At 40.7% G+C, this 21,937-nt stretch overlaps 1 protein-coding gene across 1 annotated transcript in view; it reads left to right on the top strand.

The window, feature by feature from the left end:
- The window catches only part of Sesn3 (sestrin 3), a 68,893-nt gene that overhangs the window by 31,298 nt on the left and 15,658 nt on the right, over positions 1 to 21,937 (top strand). The window contains exons 2-6 of the mRNA XM_075966811.1: positions 11,512 to 11,577; positions 13,725 to 13,922; positions 15,507 to 15,689; positions 17,772 to 18,008; positions 19,519 to 19,693. Of these exons, the coding sequence (XP_075822926.1) occupies positions 11,512 to 11,577; positions 13,725 to 13,922; positions 15,507 to 15,689; positions 17,772 to 18,008; positions 19,519 to 19,693 (859 nt within the window). The remainder of the gene's footprint in view (positions 1 to 11,511; positions 11,578 to 13,724; positions 13,923 to 15,506; positions 15,690 to 17,771; positions 18,009 to 19,518; positions 19,694 to 21,937) is intronic.

The raw sequence follows: 21,937 nt of genomic DNA, 5'->3' as shown, positions 1-21,937 counted from the left end.
TGTAGCACTCTTCTTTCTCTTGAGCTGGTTCTACACCCTGTTAGTAGCTCTCATTGGTGGGTATCCCATGACTATGGCATCTCCAACATCTTGGAACTTCCAACAAAATCCTGGTTTCACCTTCACAACTTCCCTCAGTGGCCTCCCTGGGCGTCCATGCAGGGACTCCCCTGAGGCATACCTGCCCTCAGTGCTTTCCTTAGCTGTTGGGGGACATTCCACAACCCCTTTCTTGTATCCTTGACTTTAAGCCAGAATCATGCACCTTGCTAGGGCTGAAATTGGACCCCTCATTTAAATACATTATTTATCAGCTTTCTGTTTTCAATAGTTTCCTTCACTGCTTAAACTTTAATTCTTTTCACAAGTTGAAAGCTTAGCTGGATAGGGACTTGCCCTGAGGCCATCAGTCCCTTTATTCCATTAACATTAGGCTTTTCTTTAAACTTTTTTTTTTTTTTTTAGCTCCTTGAATATAACATTTAGCTCCATTCTAGTTTCTGGTGCTCCTTTTCTCCTCACACTTTACATTTTCTATTTTACCTTGCTCATCCTGCTTCTTTTTCATTATAGACCTGCATGACAGAGTCAGTACCAGGCTGTCTTGAAATCTTTGTCAGTGCCAATATTAATCCAACACTCTTCAACTTAACTTCAGGCAGACATTTTGGACAAGATCAGAAAATAGCCACATTCTTCAAAATTCCACATTGTCTCTAGGACACTTATTACTATTCTTTTACTCTGTAACTTCTTTTTTTTTAAAAAATTATTTATATTATGTATATAGTGTTCTGCCTGCATGTATGCCTGTATGCCAGACTCTGTAAGTAGTGCCATTTCCTGATGACTAAGATCTTATTGTAGATATTGTAAGCTACCATGTGGTTTCTGGGACTTGAACTTATGACCTCTGAGAGAGCAGCCAGTGCCTTTAACCTCTAAACTATCTCTCCAGTCCCTATTCTGTAACTTCTTCAGCTGGACCCCCACAGTTCAAATTGTCCTCAGTGCTGTCTTCCATGCTCCTACTAGTATGCCCATTAATCCCTGCTTAAAGCATTCAGCTGCTTTCGTAATCCAGATTCCCAAAGACTACATTCTGCCAACAAGAATGTGGTCAGGCTTGCCACAGCAATTCCCTGCTCCCTGGTACCAATTTCTGTCTTGGTTAATATTCTATTGCTCATTCAAATGTATGAGCCTTTGAGGGCCATTCTTATTCAAACCACCACACTTCTGTAGCTCAATTGCAAGTGGTACTCTTTTTTGTGTGTGTATGATTTAACCTCATGGAGTTTATTTATCATATAAATGAGTACCATTTAAAGAGGGAAAATCAGTTAAAGATTCTCATTCATTGCACAGAAGCTTATTAAAAATTTATATATGCCAAGTATAGTGCTTGGATCTTCAAGAAGTCAAGCATGATAAGAAAGGAGGCTAATTGCCTTTAAAAAAATTAACTTTCTTAAAGCCAATTAGCCAAATGATCTAGAGGATGTATTTGTATGCCACAAAACTAGAAAATGCAAGTGGTACTCTTACAAGGTTTTCTAGAACAAGATGAATTCCCACTGTGAGGGGAGCTTGGGTGCTCTTTATGGTGTTTGCGAACTTCCACACAGTACAGTGTGCAGGCCAGCTCCTGATGCTCTGCACGTCCCTGAAATACTAGCGCAGAATAAGAAGAGTGGGGGCATGTATAAAAAAGATCCTGTGCTGTTGCTGTCCTAATTCCAGATCTTTCTCACTAAGTGGCTATAGATCTTAGACATTCTAGTATTGTAAATGCAAATATATATTTTAATGAAGCCTGGGAGGGGTGTGACTTTTTAAAAGTCTAAATATTTTTTTCTCAAAATAGTAGGAGCATACTCAAAGTAGGGAATGACACTTTTGTGCCAAGTGCTTTAACCACTAAGTCATCTAAAGCAGTTTCTCTGTGTTTCTTTCTCCATGACCATTCCTTTTGAAATATACAATGTCATTAGTATCTGTGCAGATGTCATATAGCTGCAATCTCCTACCAAGGTTTTCAAACAGAAGCATCTACATCGTTTCCTGCATCATTGTGACTGTGATCTAGCCCTGGTCTTTCTTCAGTGATCCTGCTAAAACGGAGCACCTATGATTAGTGTGAGGACAGAAAACAACTGAAATGCACTGCTTGCATCTTCAGCAACAACCAGATTTCCTGTATTCACAGAAAAGATTGTTTAGGGTGCGTGTAGTCATTAAGATGTTTTTGTTGTTGTTGTACATTAAAAATGTTGAAACTGTTAAACTGTCATCTGAGGCTATCTTTGAAAGCTGTGGGGTTAGATTTCACTTTTCCAGAATAGTTTTACACATTAAGCAGATGGCACTTATAAAGAGATATAGAGTCTTTATAAAATTAATCATATATGTGCTATTCATAATCTTTATGGAGTAATTGCAGGAACAGCTTTACATGAGTAGGTGTATGTGCATAGTTTTGCATTTTCTAATGGCACAAACTGAAGAAAAAATAAATAAAAACATTAAATTTAATCATTTAAATATATTAGCATCTTAGAATGTAGCAATCAATTTTCTCCTTGGCAGTCAGTTTTTTAGGGCAAGAGGTGTGTCCATTTGTATATGTATTCCTTTTATTGGTTAATTAATTAAGCTGCTTTGGCCTGCAGCAGGGCAGAATAGACTAAGATGGGAATTCTAAGAAGATAGAGGAGGAAAGAAGGTGGAGTTAGGGAGACATCATGTATCTGCCAAAGGAGACAGGTGCCCAGGAACCTTATCAGTAAACCATGAACATAGTGGTAAAATGCAAAGTAATAAATGGGCTAATTCAAGATGTAAGAGTTAGTTAATAAGAAGCTTGAGCTAGTAGGCCAAACAGCATTGTAATTAATATAGTTTCTGTGTGATTATTTCTGGTCTGGGTGGCCAGAAAACGAACAAGCAGCCCTCACCTACAAAATGGCACACCAGTGTGGGTTGACTACATCCACATAAAACCTGAGAGAGCTTGGAAAGGAATTCTAGACACACACACCAAAAAAAAAAAAAAAAGAAAAAGAAAAAGAAAAAAGAAAAAAGAAAGGAAGAAAGAAGAGAGAGAGAGAGATAGAGAGAGAGAGAGAGAGAGAGAGAGAGAGAGAGAGAGAGAGAGAGTTAAGCACAGCTTCATGGTAACACCATTTTCTTAGGTGGGCTCTGTTTGCCAGAAGCAAGCAGAGGCACATTCCTTTAAGAGAAGGCTTCCTGACTCAGCGGTAACAGCAAAAACTGCATGGTTCCTTTAAGAAGGCTTCGCGGTTTATACTAGCTACACAAACAGCTCTGGTTCATTCAGGAGGCTGAGTACTTGAATGGGATTTGTGGACAGTGTGCTGCAAGTTATTTGGTGGCAGCATGGACCAACTGCTTACCAGAGCTGAGGTGGTGAATGCAGCTCCCACTCGGCGGTCCCAGAGCTTGTGGTAAACATACTCTACCATACCAAAAGGCTGAGAGAGGCAGAGCCAGCATCCAGTGCCACTGAAACCAAGCTGTTTACTCATTTAAAAGCACTCTTGGTTAGAAAATAATTACAGATATGCAATAAAGACAAACTCAGACAGAAATAAACCTCTGAACCGGTCACAATGTGTTTATAAATGTACATAGACTTGGGAGAGAAAGAAAAAAGAGTATAGACAGTTATAAAAAAGGAAGTAAACATCTTTAAAGAGACAGTAAAAGTACTATATAAAAGAGTACAGACAGTCATAGATTAGAGGAGTAAAAAAAATAACAATGTAAAGATGGAAAATACACAGAGAATCTGGATTATGTATATTATTGTGTTTTCTTTAAATTTTTGACTGTAAATGAGCTAAGTGCAGAGAGACATTTCATTGTATGGGCTGCTAAGCTAAACCAACATATATATTTTGAAGGTATCTTGACTTCAAAATTTGAGTCTAAAGATATGTTGCTTTGGAAAAAAGGTTCTGTTTTGGTTTCTACAGAGGTTAGAAAGCTGTGGATTCCTTACCAGCTATTATGGTTTGACCAAACAAGACCCCTGAAGCAGTGTACCAGATGGTCCAACATCCATGACAGCTTCAAGACTGCTGGCTGAGATGTTTATTTACATTTAAAGGGGATATGCCATATAGATGAATACTTTGCATTGGTATGGATCTTGGTTTATTGATACAAATTTAAGGTCAATTTTGTTATATGTATATTTCTGCTCATGATTAAGGTATTGTGTTTGTGCAGCTCATTAAAAATGTATAATTAATAAATAGAGGTTAATAGATAAATTATAATAGTCAAGCTTGTAGTCATGTTAGTTAGATTTTTCTAGATGATATATCTAGAGATATATTTCGGATGGATAGGTATTCTTCAAACCTTTCAGAGACTAACAGGAAAAAAATTAAAAAAAGACTAACAGTATATGGCATTCAAAATATTTTAAGAACTTAGGACTTTTCATGACAATGAGACACCTCTGCTCCTAGTAGCACCAATTATTTCAAGAGGAAGATGGACATTGAAGAGTCTCCTTATGGAGTTTGTTAGCAATTTGGGCAAGAAACTGTTCTTGCTTGAACGCTTGATGAGATGCTGTATGAACTGGATATGCAGGAACCACAGAAAAATGACTGCTGAACTTGCTTAAAGGTGAGATGGTCCTTCAGGGTTCCTGCTTTATAAAAGTCACTGCCAGACATTCTGCAGTACACAGAAGAAAGTGACCGATGAACTTTGCCAGTACAAGACATGAGAGATCTTCAGATTTCTTGCTTCATGGAAAAGTCTGCCAGATACTATGGGCCTGTGAACTGAAGATGGGTGGTCAATGTTACAGAAGAACTTTGGGTGACTGTTCAGGCAGCAAGATGTCTCTGTCAATTCTAGAGTTTTGCAAGTTGCTTACAATGCACTTCCTGTTTACTTAGGTAATGTTATATTCTGGAGTCATTGTTGGAGTTGAAGAACAGATAGTTATAGTTATACTTTTCCTTACTTATGATAAAAGATAGACTGGATATAAAACTTTCGGCTCACAAAGATAGGATAAATGATATTTTCCTTAATTTGCCAAATGTAAATTGACTAAATATTATAAGTATAATTCTTGCTTGGTAACTGTTTTGTTGTATGCAATCTTGCTATGTTAAAGTTAAAACCTTTTTTTTTATTTGAACAGAAAAGGGAAAATGGTGTGGGAAGTCCTTCTGTATATGTGTTGCTTTTATTGGTTAATGAATAAACACTCTATCTTGGCCTGTGATAGGGTAGAGTAGAACTATGTGAGGAAAACTAAACTGAATGCTGGGAGAAAGAAGGCAGAGTCGGGGAAACACCATGTAGCTGGCAAAGGAGATAGATGCCCCTGAACCTTACCTGGTAAACTATGAGCCTCATGGTAAAATATAAAATAATAGGAATTGGTTAATTTAAGATTTAAGAGTTAGAAACATGACCAAGCTATTGGCTAAACAATGTGGTAATTAATATAGTTTCTATGTGATTATTTGCATCTGGGTGAGCAGGAAATAAACAAGTCTATCCACCTATAAGCAAGTAGTTTGCTGATTAATTTTAAAGACTCATAATTTTAAGAGTCCCAAACTTGCAGGTGTCTTAATTTTCTATTGGGATTAATTTATAAAAGGTGATCTAGTAAAGTGCTTAGCTCTTAAGTGTCAAAATAGCTAATTTTCTAAATATATCTCAACTTCATCCTTTCAAGGTTTTGTTTGCCAACAGGTAATTGCTTAATAGACATAATTTCAGCTGATTTCTGTCTAGTAGATCCTCTCTGCTTGCACTGTCCAGAAGGGACCATACCTGCTAGCAGCACTTTTGAGATGACAGCCCTGGTAATGCCCCTCAAAGCATGCAGTATAAAGTATAGAGCAGACATAAAGTATAGCTCCCATTTTATGGCCAATGCTTTCTTGATTGAAATGGTTGAATCTAATAGATTAAATAAGAACATTTTGACTGTTGTCTAGAATATTTGAAAACAAGCCACAAGTTAGATTCCTTCTGTTTTAAGCACTTTATATACCTTTATACTCCCTTTTGTTTTCTAGCACCAGAATCAGCATTATAGATAATTTCTCTTTATTTTTAGTGGTTTCAAAGTTATTAACGAATGAGGACTGAGAAATGGTATCTTCCAGCTTTTCTAGCTAGTTAATTTCTTGGTTTTACATTTTTTCCCAGTTACATCTTGTTTTTCCCCCTCTACTAGTACATGTTGTGCTAGGTTCAGTCCTATGAAAACAGCCATTTTCCACCTTTCTATTGCCCCCAAATCAGGGCAATGCTGGGAAGTACTGCCTACTGCACCACAGAACCTTTGATACTGATGCAATGGTCTAGAATCACATGCTTGGAACCCACTTGCCATGTTGCTCTTGAATCTTGAGCATGTAGGTAGGCAGTTGAGGCTTTAAATCTACCACTTAATATCAATCAACTTAAAATCCATCAGCCCATGAAGCTAATGGTCACCATGATGGACAGCAGCTAAGAAAAGTTCTAGGCTGTTTGCTTCCTGTGACTGTCACAAAAGCTAAACGAGATTCTTGATGTAAGTGTCATGGTCCAATTCACTAGTATGATAAAAGGCTTTTAAGTCCAAGAATAAATCATTACCTTAATCACAGATAGTTAAAGAAAAGGACTCAGGACAATTTTGTCCTCAAAATTAATGTAACTGGGCCCATGAGATGGCTCAGCTGGTGAAGTTCTTGCTACCAAGTCCAACAACCTGAGTCTCGTCCAGGAGCTCACATAGTGGGAGAGAACTGACCCCCGAGTGTTATCCTCTGATCTCTGCATATATACCATGATGTGCGTACCTCTTTCACACATATGAATAAATAGAAAAATGTAATAAAAGTTTGAATTTAGGACAGCCACAGGTTATTTTTCCCTTTGATATAGGATAACCCAGGTTTTCATGTAGCTTTCTTTTTCTCTCATGGGAGAAAATGGGCAGAAGGAAACTATGGTGCCTCGTTTTCTACCAAGCTTTGTATGTCAGCTGGAAGTGATGCCAGGGCCTCTCCACAAGGGCAAGAGCTACAGCCGAGAGCTGACATCTTCCTTAGCATGAGCAAAAACCGATGACTGAGAGACATTTAGAGGATTGACACTGTCTGCATGAAGTACAACCCTCTGAGTGAGCAGGGTCACTGCTGCTGTGGTGCCCTGAAGACCTGCCAGTATTAAGTCTTTGGAATAAAATGACTTTCAATATGTGAGTTTTTACATGTGTCTAGCCTGCAGCTTAGGGCCTCATGTGATTAAAGACAGCTACGAAACAGAAAATTGTAAACTCAGATAAAACATTAGTTTTTTCTTTGTCACTCAGTCATGCAGTTTCATAATGGACTTACTAAATGACATTTTGTAGTATGAAAGACTGAACGTATATGACAATGTCCCAGGATGCCCCAGTGCCAACTTAAGGACTTCAGAGAACTTACTCCTCACTTAGAGAAGATACAGAGTCACGTCTTTTGTTCTTTTTCATTTAAAGCCCCTGTCATTGAGCTCCCCCAATCCTCCAGTGTTAAAGTTATGGTCGCATTTGTTTGTGTGATAGTGAAAGCCATGGAAGAGAATGTTCACTTGAGAGAAGAATTCTTTGTGGTGTGAGGGGCATCTAGAAAAGGTGTCCTTGTGGGCCGTGGAGTTCATGTGGAAGCTGAGTGAGAGGAGAGCTGAGAGCTAGTGTGAACTGAACAGGCTATGAGAAGGCCTCAGGGGGAGTTTGCTTGTAAGAGAGTCTGGTAGTAGATGGTAGCTTGGCTGTGTTGGAGGCTTAGAGTTTCAGTTTCTCAGGACTTAGCTCACAGGGCTGCCATTGCACTGCTGCTCACTCACAGTTTGATAGCACCTGCCAGTGACAGGTAGATCCCGTGTGGTGTTGATTTTAAAGAGGGGCAGTAGTGTTCAGCACACTCTCAGAGCCGAGGGCAGAAGGGAGAGCAGGACTGGCCATTCCTGTGCAGTGACTCCAAAACTGGCTAGCCTGGCAGCTTGGTGAGATGTGGCTGTGACCAGTGTAGATGGAAATTGCTTTAAACTTATTTTAAATTTAACTAAATGTGGCCAGTGCCTATCATATGAGCACCAAGGCTGGGCTTTTAGAATGACTAGCCTAAAGAATAAAGTAGAAAGCTGTTTTTTGGTATTTCGGATACCCAAGAAAAAGCCGAGGAAAGGTGAAACGTTGACTAGAACTCTAGTGTATAGTTGAAAGCAGATCTCTTGGCCATTTTGGTTTTTTATTTCTCTTATATTTGATCTTACCTTAAAGCATACAGTGATAAAAATGGACTGGTAGAATTTTTTTTTTTTGAGAGTAAAATGAGCTCAGAGTGAAATTGAGGATCTGCCTTGGCCATTTTTCTAATTGGTTTTCAGCCTTTTAGAAATGTGTACAGCAACCATTTGCTGCAGCAGAGAAACCCCAGGAAGGCTGTCCCATGCAGAAGCTGGACGGAGTGGTGACTTCAAAAGCCGTACCAGTTAGAGAGCGCAGCTGAGGGAGGGCCATGACTCACACTTGTGACTGTAGTCTAAGAGGAGGCAGAGGCTGGCAGATTGCTGCAGGTTCAACCTGGTCCGCACTGTGGAGTTCCAGGTCAGCTAGAGGTACATAGCAAGAACTGTCTCAAGCAAAACCATGCATATATACAAAGTACACATGTACCTATAGGTATATTTACATATGTATACATTGTTACATACTATATATGTGTAATAGCTACACACATGCATATTTATGTATGTACTTATGTATGTGTATTTCTGAGAAAAGAAAAAAGAAAATGCTGTTAGCTCTCCATTCAATTTATTGAAAAGACAGTGCCTTCAGGTAAGACTACGCCACCTCTCTCATGGGCTGTCTCCAGACCTCTACTAACTTCCTCTCTATGGCCCAGATGCAGTGTCACCCCCAGAGTGACATTGCAAACACAGATCTGATCCTCATCTTTGTTTATGAACTTGGTACTCAAATAAGCATACAATAAAACAACCAAGAACATTTCTACTTTTGAAATGAGTGTGTTAAGTGGACATTTCTCAGGGGATAAAAACGGGCATCTTTGTTTTCTGTAGCAGTATGTAACTCTTTTAAGGTTAATTCTAGTCGAAACCCCAGGAGTTCATCTTGCAGCAGAAACTATGCCAGATCTTACGGCCTATGCCACAGGTCTCTTGCTCTAAGGATGTTCGTGCCAGCATTACTCAGGAGTGAAGTGCGTATCCTGCATGTAGCTGGAACAGTGAGGTAGATGATGGCTGCTAACACTCTCGTCTCAGCCGCCGTGTGCGCCTGCCAGTGCGAGGCAAATGGTGTGTGTAGCTGCATGTATGTCTGCCTTCTTAGTAGTAGTTTAAAAATGATACTGTATTGAGTTTCATGCAGGATCCTGTAGTTACCTTACAATAAAAACACAGGTTATATTTAAATGTTATCTGTTGCAGAAAGTACTTTTGTAAACAAAGTAAAAATTTTAAAAATTTAAAGGTGAATTAGTTTTATTAATGTACTAACTCATAATTTTTATAAATACATTATAACCGCAGTACCTCATGCTGTCTCCAGAAACCCCTTAGATACTTCCATGTAAGGTTATGCGTATTTTTTATACCCTCTTTCTCTGAATTTTGTGTATTTTCTTATTTTACAGTGTTCATTTATCACCATACTTACATTTTTTTCTCTTCAAACTTGATTTTCTCCCTTATATCAGCTTCTTAGGTGCTTTGTTTATTGGAAATGGCTAGTTATCCAGGAAGTTGCTTTCCCCATTATAGTTCATGAAGGTCTACAGACAGTGGGCTGCATTAGGTTTTGTGTTTCTAGAGACAAGATGGCTATATAACCTAGGCTAGTCTCAAACAGGTGTCACTACCACAATGTCTTGACATTTTATCCGTCATCATTTGCAGAGGGGAGCTAGGGGAACATAGATCTTCTATTTTGTATTCTGTTTTTTTTTTTTAGACAAATTAGATTGTAGTCAGTGTAGACAGAAATAACAGTATGAGAAATTTTGAGTTAATCCAGTTCATGTGCCATCCTCCATGTCCTTGAACAATTGCCTGGGAATTACGGCATTGCTTTGTGATCTAGATGTGTAGCTTGTTTGGAAACTTAAGCAGCTTACAGTTGTCATGTGACGTATACATTTTGCTAGAACACTGACAGTTGATGGAGAGTGTGTGCAACACTCAGAAGGGTTGGGGCTAAGTCTGTTTTCTTACTCCTCTCCTCGGCCTATCACAATATCCAATTAGGCTCTCAAAGAAATCACTGTTGAATATCCAACTGCCTACTTTTGCCAATTTGTTTTAAAACTGCTTCTTAATGAAGTAAAAGATTAAAGGATTTAAATAACTATTTGTGTTTGGTAAGCTCTTTTATTTGTAAGGAACAAAAAAGACTAAAGTTACCCCCTAACAAGGGGAGGGAGGAAGGGAGAGAATGAATATAAATGACCTTGTTTAAGCTTTACTTTTTCCAGAAATTCATAGCAACACCACTGGTTTCTCTGTTGATACTCACCCAGGGCTTCCCTTTTCTTTCCTCTTGCATCTGCATTTGAGTGACATTTAGTTTCTCCTGGATCTCTGATTGCATCATGTTCATGTAACTCTACAGTATAGTCCTGAGAAGTTGTTAATGTATGCTAATTAGCCTTACTTGGGTTTGGACAGAGCACTCATACCCAGGTATCTACCCATGGACTACCAGTCAGTTTCCATTTGTCTGGCTCTTACTGTAGGCTCATTTAGAAGAGGTTCTGTTACTTTCAGGGAAGGAGCCACCTGAGTTACTTTCTTAGCATCAAGTTTCCTCAGGAGGGTTCGTGGCATTGAAAGCTCAATAAACTTTTCTAGTAGGCACAAGGCCTGTATTCTTTATTATTCCTGCTCAGTCTTTGTAACCTTTATGCTGTCACCCATAGTTTTATGTGGTGACTTCAGAGGGCTGCTTCTTAACTCAGAGTGTTACCTCTATCGTAGACAATCACGTAGCCATTTCCCCAAGTGTTGTAGATAAGGAATTCAAGAGACCTCTTTGTTCTCTGCACCCAGGCTTGCTCGTGGAGAAGGGAGCAAACTCATCAGAGTCTTCATGATAAATCATAAAGAGACTTAAGTGGGACAAAAATAGTAATATTCCTGAGCAATGTCGTACTGTAGCAGTGTAAGGACAGGTATGAATTTAATGTAGGGGTTAATAGCTTTCAATTGTAAATGATCTCTGATGACTGAGTCTCCCCCAGCACTGTGGTTGGTAGAAGTCTGTCCTTTTATCTCACATCTGCACAACCAGTGCTGCTCTGGATTTTCTTTGACCTGACCCCAAACTTCTTCGGGGTTATGTAATTCTGTTGACTTACTCATTTATTGTAGTGCATTGGCTGTCATTGTCTACCAAAATTTCTGGGAAAGTTATCATAACACATTGAACTTTTCTTTTACAAACAGGATAAAAGAATCAGAGTGTCTCAACCCCTAACAAGAGGACCAAGTGCCTTTATTCCAGAGAAGGAAGTAAGTCCTTTTGTGCTTAATACATTATCTAGTCTGAAACTCACTAAAACTGCATCCATATTTTCATGCAAAAGTAGATGTGTTTTGCTCTTTAATGTGTTATTCATGTCAGAAAAATGTGTTGTTTTTTTTAGATTCACTAAGAAAATCTTAAAGTTTTCATGTTTAAAGAGACCAGCATTTCACAGTACTTTTATCATGTAATTGGAATAGAAAGATACTTTGAAATGAAATCTACCTTTAAAAGATAGACAATGACTTCATTACTGGTAGTTACTCTTTTTTTTTTCTCATTTATAAGATTGATTGACAGGATGCCACAAATGCTCTAACAACTGTGTGTCTTTGGTAGGGTTTGGTGACAAGATGGTAAGTGCAAGGCAGAGAGATTAACAGTGGTGCAGAGTAAGGTTTGCACTTGTTTTGTTGGTAGGCATCTTTGTGGATGATGACAGTGAGGTCGGGGTCTTGGTGATGCCTCTTGGCTGTCATCAGGCTGAGAACCACTGTAAGGTGTAAGGACTTACTTGTCTGCTTGTGGGTGCCCAGTGCACATGGATGCAGTCGTCTCCTCGCTGCTGTTGTCTGGTGTGCACAGCTGTCTTTGTCTGTGGATGTCTAGGGTGGTGTCTTCACTTCACTTCAACGACCTTCTCATTGAGTCAAAAAGTAAAGTCACCGTGCTGCATCTCTAGCTCTCAGAGGTGGCAGCTCTGAGAAGCGCTGCTGTGCATGTGCCTGCGTGCACAGCTCAGGGCTGCACTGTGAGATGGTGGCCTGATGCATGTGCACTACCTTCTGGAGCATCCTTAGGATGTGGAGCAGCATATGAATCTAGTGATATATTGTAAACACCCTGTGAGAACTCAGAAACTTATAGAGAAAGCAAATCAAAAATAGAATATTCTAGCCCTATTTATATTTGGGTTTGGAGGCTATTATTTCTTAACTATTAGCTCAGTCCCTCTAGTTGACCCAACAGGGAAACAGCAAATGAGAGTACCCGGGGTTCCATAACGAGCTGAGGTGAAGTTGCCTTTTGTATTTATGCCAGTGTAACTAGCATTTCTTCATAGCTTCACTTTTAGATATACTCCATTTAAGTATTTATCCACAAACACTTCCTTTGTATAATGTGCACTCCCCCAGGGGTAAAAGGAGCTGTGAAGCCAGCTCTGAAGAGAGCAGTGAGTCTTTAAGGGCCATCACTTTGGACTTCACAGACCTAGTCAAACCCTTTGCTATGAACTAGATGTACAACATTGAGTTACATCCAGAATCTGCTTCCTTATCTCTAAAACTGAGAAGTATGTTCATCTTACATCTAAAAGTATAGCTCAAAAATACAAATGGGAACTTAGCCAGTGGTGGGGTCACCTGGTGTCCATCCAGTCTCACAGAGCTGCATCTTTTCACAAGATTAACAAGCTCTTCACACTGCCACACCCACTTGGGTGTGTGACACCAACCTGGCATGGAGTATATGGCTGTATGTTATCATCTATTTTGTGGAAGTTCTTTGGTCCCGCGGTGGAGGACGTAAGTTCTATTTTCATGCCTTGTTTTTAGCAATTACTACATCAGGCTTAGACTAGCAATGATGGAATCTAGTGTCCGTATTAATTTTCAACTAATATTTTTCCACAAGTCATTATATGTTCCTGTATCTCTAAAAAAGTTCATAAAGATGTTAAAAATGTTGACCAGCAAAAACAACAAAGGATCAGATATTTGTCCAAAATAATGCAAGTAATTTTCTTTGTCAGTTGATGAGAGTAGGCTGCAAATACATGTGACCAAATGCTCCTGGATTTGCCTTGCTACATTTGTGTGACAATGGCCAGGCAATGGGCTCTGGAGTCTGTCTGCTTGCCTGCAAAGACAGATGGAGGCTTCTTCCCTCAGCTTTATAGCTGTGTGTTTAATGTTTGATAACTTACCATTTGTTGTTTAATAAATTGTGGCACCAAAGCCAAAACTGAATGGTGCTTTCTCTTTTTAAATTTCTGTTTCTAGTATGAGCAGCTGCATAATTTCAGGGTCTGTTAGCATCAAATGAATATGTATTTTCCCAGTAGAGGCAGGGTCCTCAGAAAGCAAAGCTCTCTCTGTCACAGTAGTCAACTGCAGTCTCTGCTTATTAATAGGTTGTCCAAGCAAACACGGTGGACGAACGGACAAACTTCCTCGTGGAAGAGTACTCTACGTCTGGTCGCCTGGACAACATCACACAGGTGATGAGCTTGCACACTCAGTACCTGGAATCTTTCCTGCGGAGCCAGTTCTACATGCTGCGCATGGATGGCCCCCTTCCCCTTCCAGACAGGCACTACATTGCCATCATGGTAGGTGCTTACTTCCCGCTACTCCCTACTGTCATTAACTAGGTTCCACATACTCTGTGTCCATTCTAAGGTATGTGTTTGGGGGAGAGGTGTGAGTGAGTGTGCCTGTTTACAGACTGTATGTGAATGTGTGGAATGTGTGTGTGCGCGCGTGTGAATGTTTGGGGGTGTGTGGGTTAATGTGTATATGAGTGTGTGTGAGGACTGTATGTATGTATGGGATGTGTGAGTGTGCATATATGTATACATATATGGTTGTGTGTGTATCCATTGAGGGGTGTGTATGTATGTGTGTGTGTATGTGAGTGTGCATATATGTATGTTTATATGTGCATGAGTGTGAAGCTGAGTATAGTTACATGGGGCATAACTGAAGAAGCCTCTGGCTTTTTGAATACCATATCCCTTGGATACATTCAGAGTTGCTTTAAGTCACTTAATATGTTGAGTGTTTCTTGCTTAACCTTCAGTGGAATTACTTTGATGTTTAGTTTCTTGTGATTAAAGATGGATTTGGGGTCCAGTTTTGCTGTTATTCTTGGGGTTGTTTTCTGCATAAGCTGATTGCAGGCATTTTCCTTAGTTATCTTATACATGAAGATGATCGTTGGTGTGGGGTAGGAGAAAAGTTCTAGTTGCCACTAGTGACAGATCTGTATAAGAGAAGACTTACTGAGTGGATCGCAGCGCTTCTAAGTAGTCAATGTTATCTGCAAGTCGAGGGCTGGGGCAGGGAGCTGTGATGGTGGTCCTAGAGCAGTAGGAGGAGAGCTGTGCTCTACCTAGCCAGCCAGTGGGGAAGAGAGTGGGGGCATGAGCCCATGCTGCTGTGCGTGGAAAGACAAAGGCAGCAGCCAGCAGAGCTGCCCTGCCCAGGTGAGAGTCACCGAGCTGAACAAAAACAGCATTCTGTGCTTTCTGACATGAACTTGATGAACTGTGACTTTAATACAAGCTTTCGATGACAGCAAGGCTGAACGCAGACTGAGAATGCTCACTCTCTAAGACAGAGCTGAGATACAGAGACTGGAAAGAATAAAATAGTTTTTACGAGCAGCGGCCGTCCTTCACATGAGTGTCCCATTGACAGCACTCAGCTGACACTGACTACATAAAGAGAGGATCCATGATGGCGGTGTCTAGGCCCGTCCCTGAGGTCAGATGTGATTGCTTCATTCATCCTACGGGAGACGAGGGAAGTCCTCATATAAGCCAGATTCCTGATTAGGATACACATTCGTAGAAGCTCCTGAACTTTAGATGGAGCGTACTGGGTCTTCCCCATAGCAGACTTGCCCCGTGCCTGTGCGTTTCCTGAAAATAGCTAGTGTAGCTGCTGCTCTGTGTCCACCAAACTCAGGAGGAAGTCGTTGATTTCATGTGACAAGTATTTGCTTTGAAAACTGCATATCCGCCTCATGTATCGATTCAAGAATCTGCAACAACAGTGTGGTAAACAGTTCTGAGGGAAGATTTTGTGAGAAAAGAGCTACTGAGTAAAAACTGTTTTGGCTCCATATGAATTACTCACTGTGGAAAGACCTGCTCACAACTGTTCTCAGGAAGCTTGTTTCTGTGCTTTAGGCTGCAGCCAGACACCAGTGTTCCTACCTGATAAACATGCATGTGGATGAATTTTTAAAGACTGGAGGGATTGCTGAGTGGCTGAATGGCTTAGAATATGTACCACAACGACTGAGAAATCTTAATGAAATTAACAAGTTGCTGGCACACCGGCCCTGGCTGATCACGAAAGAGCACATTCAGGTATTGGGTGTTTCTATACAGGTTCTGAGTTACTCTTGAAGTTTGAGAGTTTATTCATAGCCTCTTTTTCATTATACATGTGTGTGTGTATAAGGACTTAATTCTAAACACCTATATATTAATAACTTGAGAAACAAGAGATGCTGTATTATACACTTACAGAAAAGAATCAGAAATTCAGTGGGTTTCATTTAAGTGCAAATGAAAATTGATCCTCCATAAGCATTGCTCATTGGCCTGAACTTGTGCTTCGGTGTCTGACTGAGAAAAGTTGGCTTCCATTGTCCAGGAGATAATAGATTCAAATCCACTAGTGTCAAGGATGTCCTGCTTCTGACTGTATTGTCAGTGATATGTGCCTTTAGTTAGTAAATTCCATAAAGTTGGAAGATCTCTGAATTCTAAGTCCTTCAGTAGTTTTAACATTTCATAATTTAAGACCCATAAAGAAATGGTTTTTATAAATCAAAAGTGACTTCCAGCTGGTGTGGAATTTACTGACCAGATAAGAAATAGACATCTCCATCAAGACACTTAGTTACTTCCTCAGACACAGTGCTGTCCAGCAGAGTTCAGTGCAGGAGAAGCCTTACCTTCGTCTCAGACACTTGCTTACAAATACACGTGTAATGTGCTAATGCATAGAAATGCCTTTTAAACCACTGTCCGGTTTTTAAAGCGAGCACTCTGTTTCTATTATTTAATATTAGATTTTGGCAACTTTTGAACTCTGTGGAGCATAGCACGGTTCTAGGTCTGTTCTGATCTCACAGTGTGTTAGTACATCAGAGAATTGATAGGATGGAGATTAGATGGGAGGACATAAGTGACAGTCGAGGTGAAGGCCTAAAGAAAGAGGACTGGGCACAGGCAGGACAAGTGGACGGCGAGGACCACTTCAAGGCTTGACAGGAGCTGGAGCATAAAGGAGCTATTCATTGTAGCAGGTAACTGAAGAAAAAACAAAAGAATAACCTGACATCAATTCAGAAATGAAATCCTTAGGTGCATTACATTGTACCTGTGTTTTAAAAATAGTGTAACAGTGTAGCCTCGGGAAAAATGAACATGTCAAAATGTCAGATTTGAAAAGCAGAAAAATATATGTCTAAAGCTGTAGTCATATAAAGATGATTTTTTTTTAATAGAGAAAAGAACAACATTACCTGTGTGAATGAATATTGAACTGATGGAAAGGAGTCTCCGGGAAGTATTGGTGAAATTCACCCTTGGGAGTTAATCCTGCAAAAAGCAACCTATGAGAGAAAAGATTTATTGTAAATTACAATTCCAAATTGCAGTCCATTAATCACTGCAGGGAAGTGAAGACAGGAGCTTGAAGCAGCATGCACATCCACATGTCAGGAACAGAGAGAGAATGTATGCATGCATTTGAACTGCTCAGCCAGCTTTCCTCTACTTTTATCTACTTTGGGACCTGGTCCACTTTTATAGTGGATCTTCAAGAAATATAATCAGGAAAATTACTCAGTGTTAGTGACTGGCTTGTAGTTGTCTGCAGACACAGTCAGGTTGGTAGCCAATATTGGACATTACTTGGTATTGTTGATTTTAATGGGTTTAATTGTGGCTGTAAATAGAGGCCAAATGAACTAGCATATGAACAAGTGTGCTGACATGTCATAAGGTTCTTACTTCAGTGAACAGTCACTTTCTGTCCTATGGAATGGGGAGGTGGACGTCTCTACCAAATGCTGTCTAGAGGGAAATCAACAGCTATCCTGTTCAACCGGATTTTCACATGACTTTGGGACAGAGTATCTAAAATGCCTGAAAATTAATAGCTTTGGTAGAAAATGTCAAAGTCCCTCCCAGCTTTAATGTTTCTTGATTATCTTAACATCTTATTAATGTTTTCAAAGTGCTGCAGTACAGTATTTATTAAAGGCAATGCCACCACATGTTGCGAGGCTTTGGTAGTTTGCACATGACACCGTGTGACCAAAGGCCTATCTAATATGTGAGACATTCTAAAAGGAGTTTTAGTTAACACGGCTACAAGTGAGCGTGTGAGACTGTCGCTTCCTCTGGTTTTCATGTTGACCCACATTCTCATTTCAGAAACTTGTCAAAACTGGAGAAAACAATTGGTCCCTGCCTGAGCTAGTGCATGCCGTGGTCCTTCTGGCTCACTATCATGCTCTGGCCAGCTTTGTTTTTGGTAGTGGCATCAACCCAGAGAGAGAGCCGGGAATCTCCAACAATTTCAGACTAATCTCAGTGAACAGCTTCTGCGTGTGTGATCTGGCTAATGACAACAGCATCGAGAACGCATCCCTGGCGGGCAACAATTTTGGGGTTTGTACTCAACTGCTTCTCTGTAGCTGGAACCTGCTTGTTCATTTTCCAGACACCCAGACCTGAGTAATCACACAGAAACTATATTTGTTACAACTCTGGCATATTAGCTCAGGCTTCTCATTAACTAACTCCTACATGTTAAATGAACCCATTTCTATTAATCTGTATATCTCTACGAAGCTGTGGCTTATTGGAAAGTTTCTGACAGCGACATCTTTCTTCTTTGGCAGCTACATGGCTTCTCCCTGACTGTGCCCACTTCCCTCCACATCTCTGATCCTCCCACCTAGCTCCAATCTGCCCTGCCATAGGCTGAAGCAGCCTCCCCATCAACCAGGGGCAGGGGAGTCCCACATCACTTCTCTTAGAAACTTCTTGCTGATATTATCCAGAGAGAGTTCACTGTGACCAGAGAGGATATTACCTACTTGAAAGATGCTGTTAGCATTGTAAAAGTTTCATCAGTACCTAAAGTTTTGACTATTATTTTTAACTTTAAGTCTTTATTATATAATACCTTTGCCCACCCACACCTGAACTTTTAAGCTGTTATTACTCTGAAGACACTGTAACCAAGAAGACTCTAAGCTTTTTTCTTTAAACATATACCCTTGTTTACAGAGTTCACCTTTCAGTGGAAAACCATACTGAAATTTATCATTAAACTATTTTTCTCTTCTTAAATGTCCTTCTGAATGTCTTCACTGCCCAGGTGACTTCTTGGCCTCAATTTCTTGCAATACATGATATCTGTACCCTTCTTTGGATTTCCTACACCTTTCTTGGCACCTTAAGGAAAGTGATGTTGTTAGAATAACAAAAACTGAGCATTGATACAGTCAGTATCACAGGCCTTTAAAGTCAGACCCATGTACAACATCTGTCTGTAAGATGCTGGAAAACAAAGGAAAATAGATCTTAGAAGGCAGAAAGGAGAAATTTTGAGACTACATATACCAAACACTAGAATTCTGTATTTCAATACACACACACACACACACATACACATACACACACCTATAATTTTTTATATTTATAACTGAAGCAGACTCATACATCTGAAAATATTTGAGTATGACATATAATTGCTGTGGAGTTAGTGAAAAACTCAGCTTCAATGAAATGTCGATTATATATCACCCAATTTGTCCATTAAAAGGGTACAACCAAATAGTTGTAAGGATGATCACGGAGTTTGGCAACAGTAAATTTTAGGATGTTACTGCAGTATAAAAAGCAACTCCGTAGCCAGTAGCATCACACACACATCCTCTTCTCCCATGCGTAGCCCATGGCAGTCACTCATCTGCCTTCTATCTCTATATACTTGCCTACCCTAGCCATATTTAAAACATTCCTGTCAATTAAAAGTTCATATCATTTGGCTAGCATCTCTGCTGCAGCCTAAGTAACTGTCCTGTGTGCATGCTGTAGTAGAGTTGGAGAAGGAGGGGCTTCCTGGAGCAGTTTGTAGTGCCATAGCACCAACATTGTCTTGTTTTTCCAGATTGTGGACTCACTGGGTGAGCTAGAAGCCTTAATGGAAAGGATGAAAAGGCTTCAGGAAGACAGGGAAGATGGAGAGACGACTCAGGAAGAAATGACCACGCGTTTTGAGAAAGAAACGAAAGAAAGTCTCTTTGTGGTCCCTGGAGAGACTTTCCATTCATTTCCTCACTCAGGTGTGTTCTTGCTCTTGGCTAGTTGTTCAGAGACTATTAGCCACCAGCCTTTAGTATTTTCCATACAACTACATAAGGAGGAGTCACTCCATGAACGCCTGCTTCAGCAACAGTGGGGTGCATTCTGAGAAACCTGCAGTTATGCAGACACTATGGAGTGCACTTTCACACACTTAGATGGTACTCCTTCTAAACATGAAGAGTGTGTAGCTATTGCCAGCAGAACATGGCATGATATTCAACAGTACATGTTTGATAAGATGTGTTCAACAATAACATGAGAAGCACAGATAACAAATACATAAATCTGTGGCTCTATTTTGTGTTATATCATGGTATCTGCTATGTGACTGGCAGGGCACCAGGTCTGTTCATAGCGTTGTCACCTCAATGTGAAATGCCTGAGACTGCAGTGTGTTATCTGTAGTGTCATAGGTCGTAGGAATTTTCTAGATCCAGCGTCATCTTGAGGAACCACCTTCATATATGCATTCAGTCTTTGACTAAATAAAGTGTTGTTACACAGCACATGGCTATCACTAATCCTGAGACAGATATGTAGGGCTATTGTCCTGATTCTGTCCTGGACATATTCAAAGCAGGTCAGTTGCTGAGATCAGCAGTACTTGCCACCAAACCCGACAGTCTGAGTTTGACTCTGAGACCTCATGGTGAAAGACTGGAACTTACTCCTGCAGGCTCTCCTCTAACTTCCACACATGCTCCATGGCCTGCAAACACCTACACACATACACAGTTATACAAATAAATGTAAAACTGACTTTTTCTTAAGGAATTTTGGAATACTAAGGCAACTTTCCAATTGCATCTTTAAAGGTATAGAGCAGTGTATAGTAACTATGACCTCAGCAGCATAGACGATAGACACACATGGGAGCCCTCACAGGTGTCGTCTAAGCTCTGAGAATTGTGCTGCTGTGACGTGTGTGTTTTCCCCACATGTATATATGTATGTCACATGTGTGCCTGGTGCCCATGAAGGTCGCTGATCCCCTGGGACTGGAGTAGTGAATGGTTGTGACCCACATGTCAGTGCTGGGGTTCAAGCCAAGCTCCTCCTCAAGAGTAGCTAGTGTTCTTAAATGAGAGCCACCTTTCAGTCCCCTGATCCTGTCCACCCTCAGCCATGCCCGCAGACCAAACACCTTTGCACAGCATGCAAGAGCAGAGAAGAGACCAGGAGGGAGCCTTAAGCTTGAGCACAGGGTGTGACATTATCAGTGTCTCACAGGGAGCTTGAGTCAGAAACTAAGAAATGAATTGGGTGCACTGCAGTTAACTAAATTCCAGACATTAACAAAGAAATGAAAAATGCAAAGAAAAGAAGTGGGAGGAAAAGGAGAGTAATGCAGTGGGTGTGCTAATACTGCAGCGGGGGAACGTTGACCCTGTGCTAATACTGCAGCGGGGGAACGTTGACCGTGTGCTAATACTGCAGTGGGGAGCTTTGCTGGTGTGTTAATACTGCAGTGGGGAGCCTTGCTGGTGTGTTAATACTGCAGTGGGAGCCTTGCTGGTGTGTTAATACTGTAGTGGGAGCCTTGGTGGTGTGTTAATACTGTAGTGGGAGCCTTGCTGGTGTGTTAATACTGTAGTGGGAGCCTTGCTGGTGTGTTAATACTGCAGTGGGAGCCTTGGTGGTGTGTTAATACTGTAGTGGGAGCCTTGCTGGTGTGTTAATACTGCAGTGGGAGCCTTGCTGGTGTGTTAATACCGCAGTGGGGAGCCTTGCTGGTGTGTTAATACTGCGGTGGGGAGTTTGCTGGTGTGTTAATACTGTAGTGGGGAGTTTGCTGGTGTGTTAATACTGTAGTGGGGAGCCTTGCTGGTGTGTTAATACTGCAGCGGGGGAGCCTTGCTGGTGTGTTAATACTGTAGTGGGGAGCCTTGCTGGTGTGTTAATACTGTAGTGGGGAGCCTTGCTGGTGTGTTAATAGTGTAGTGGGGAGCCTTGCTGGTGTGTTAATACTGCGGTGGGGAGCCTTGTTGGTGTGTTAATACTGCAGTGGGGGGAGCCTTGTTGGTGTGTTAATACTGCAGTGGGGAGTTTGCTGGTGTGTTAATACTGCAGCGGGGGAGCCTTGCTGGTGTGTTAATACTGCAGCGGGAGAACATTCCTGGTGTGTTAATACTGCGGTGGGGAGCCTTGCTGGTGTGTTAATACTGTAGTGGGGAGTTTGCTGGTGTGTTAATACTGTAGTGGGGAGCCTTGCTGGTGTGTTA

Source organism: Microtus pennsylvanicus, chromosome 3 (genome assembly GCF_037038515.1).
Source record: "Microtus pennsylvanicus isolate mMicPen1 chromosome 3, mMicPen1.hap1, whole genome shotgun sequence".
NCBI classification, from domain to species: Eukaryota; Metazoa; Chordata; class Mammalia; order Rodentia; family Cricetidae; genus Microtus; species Microtus pennsylvanicus.
Note: the sequence above shows the minus strand (reverse complement) of the source record. Positions and strands in the feature narration are given on the sequence as shown.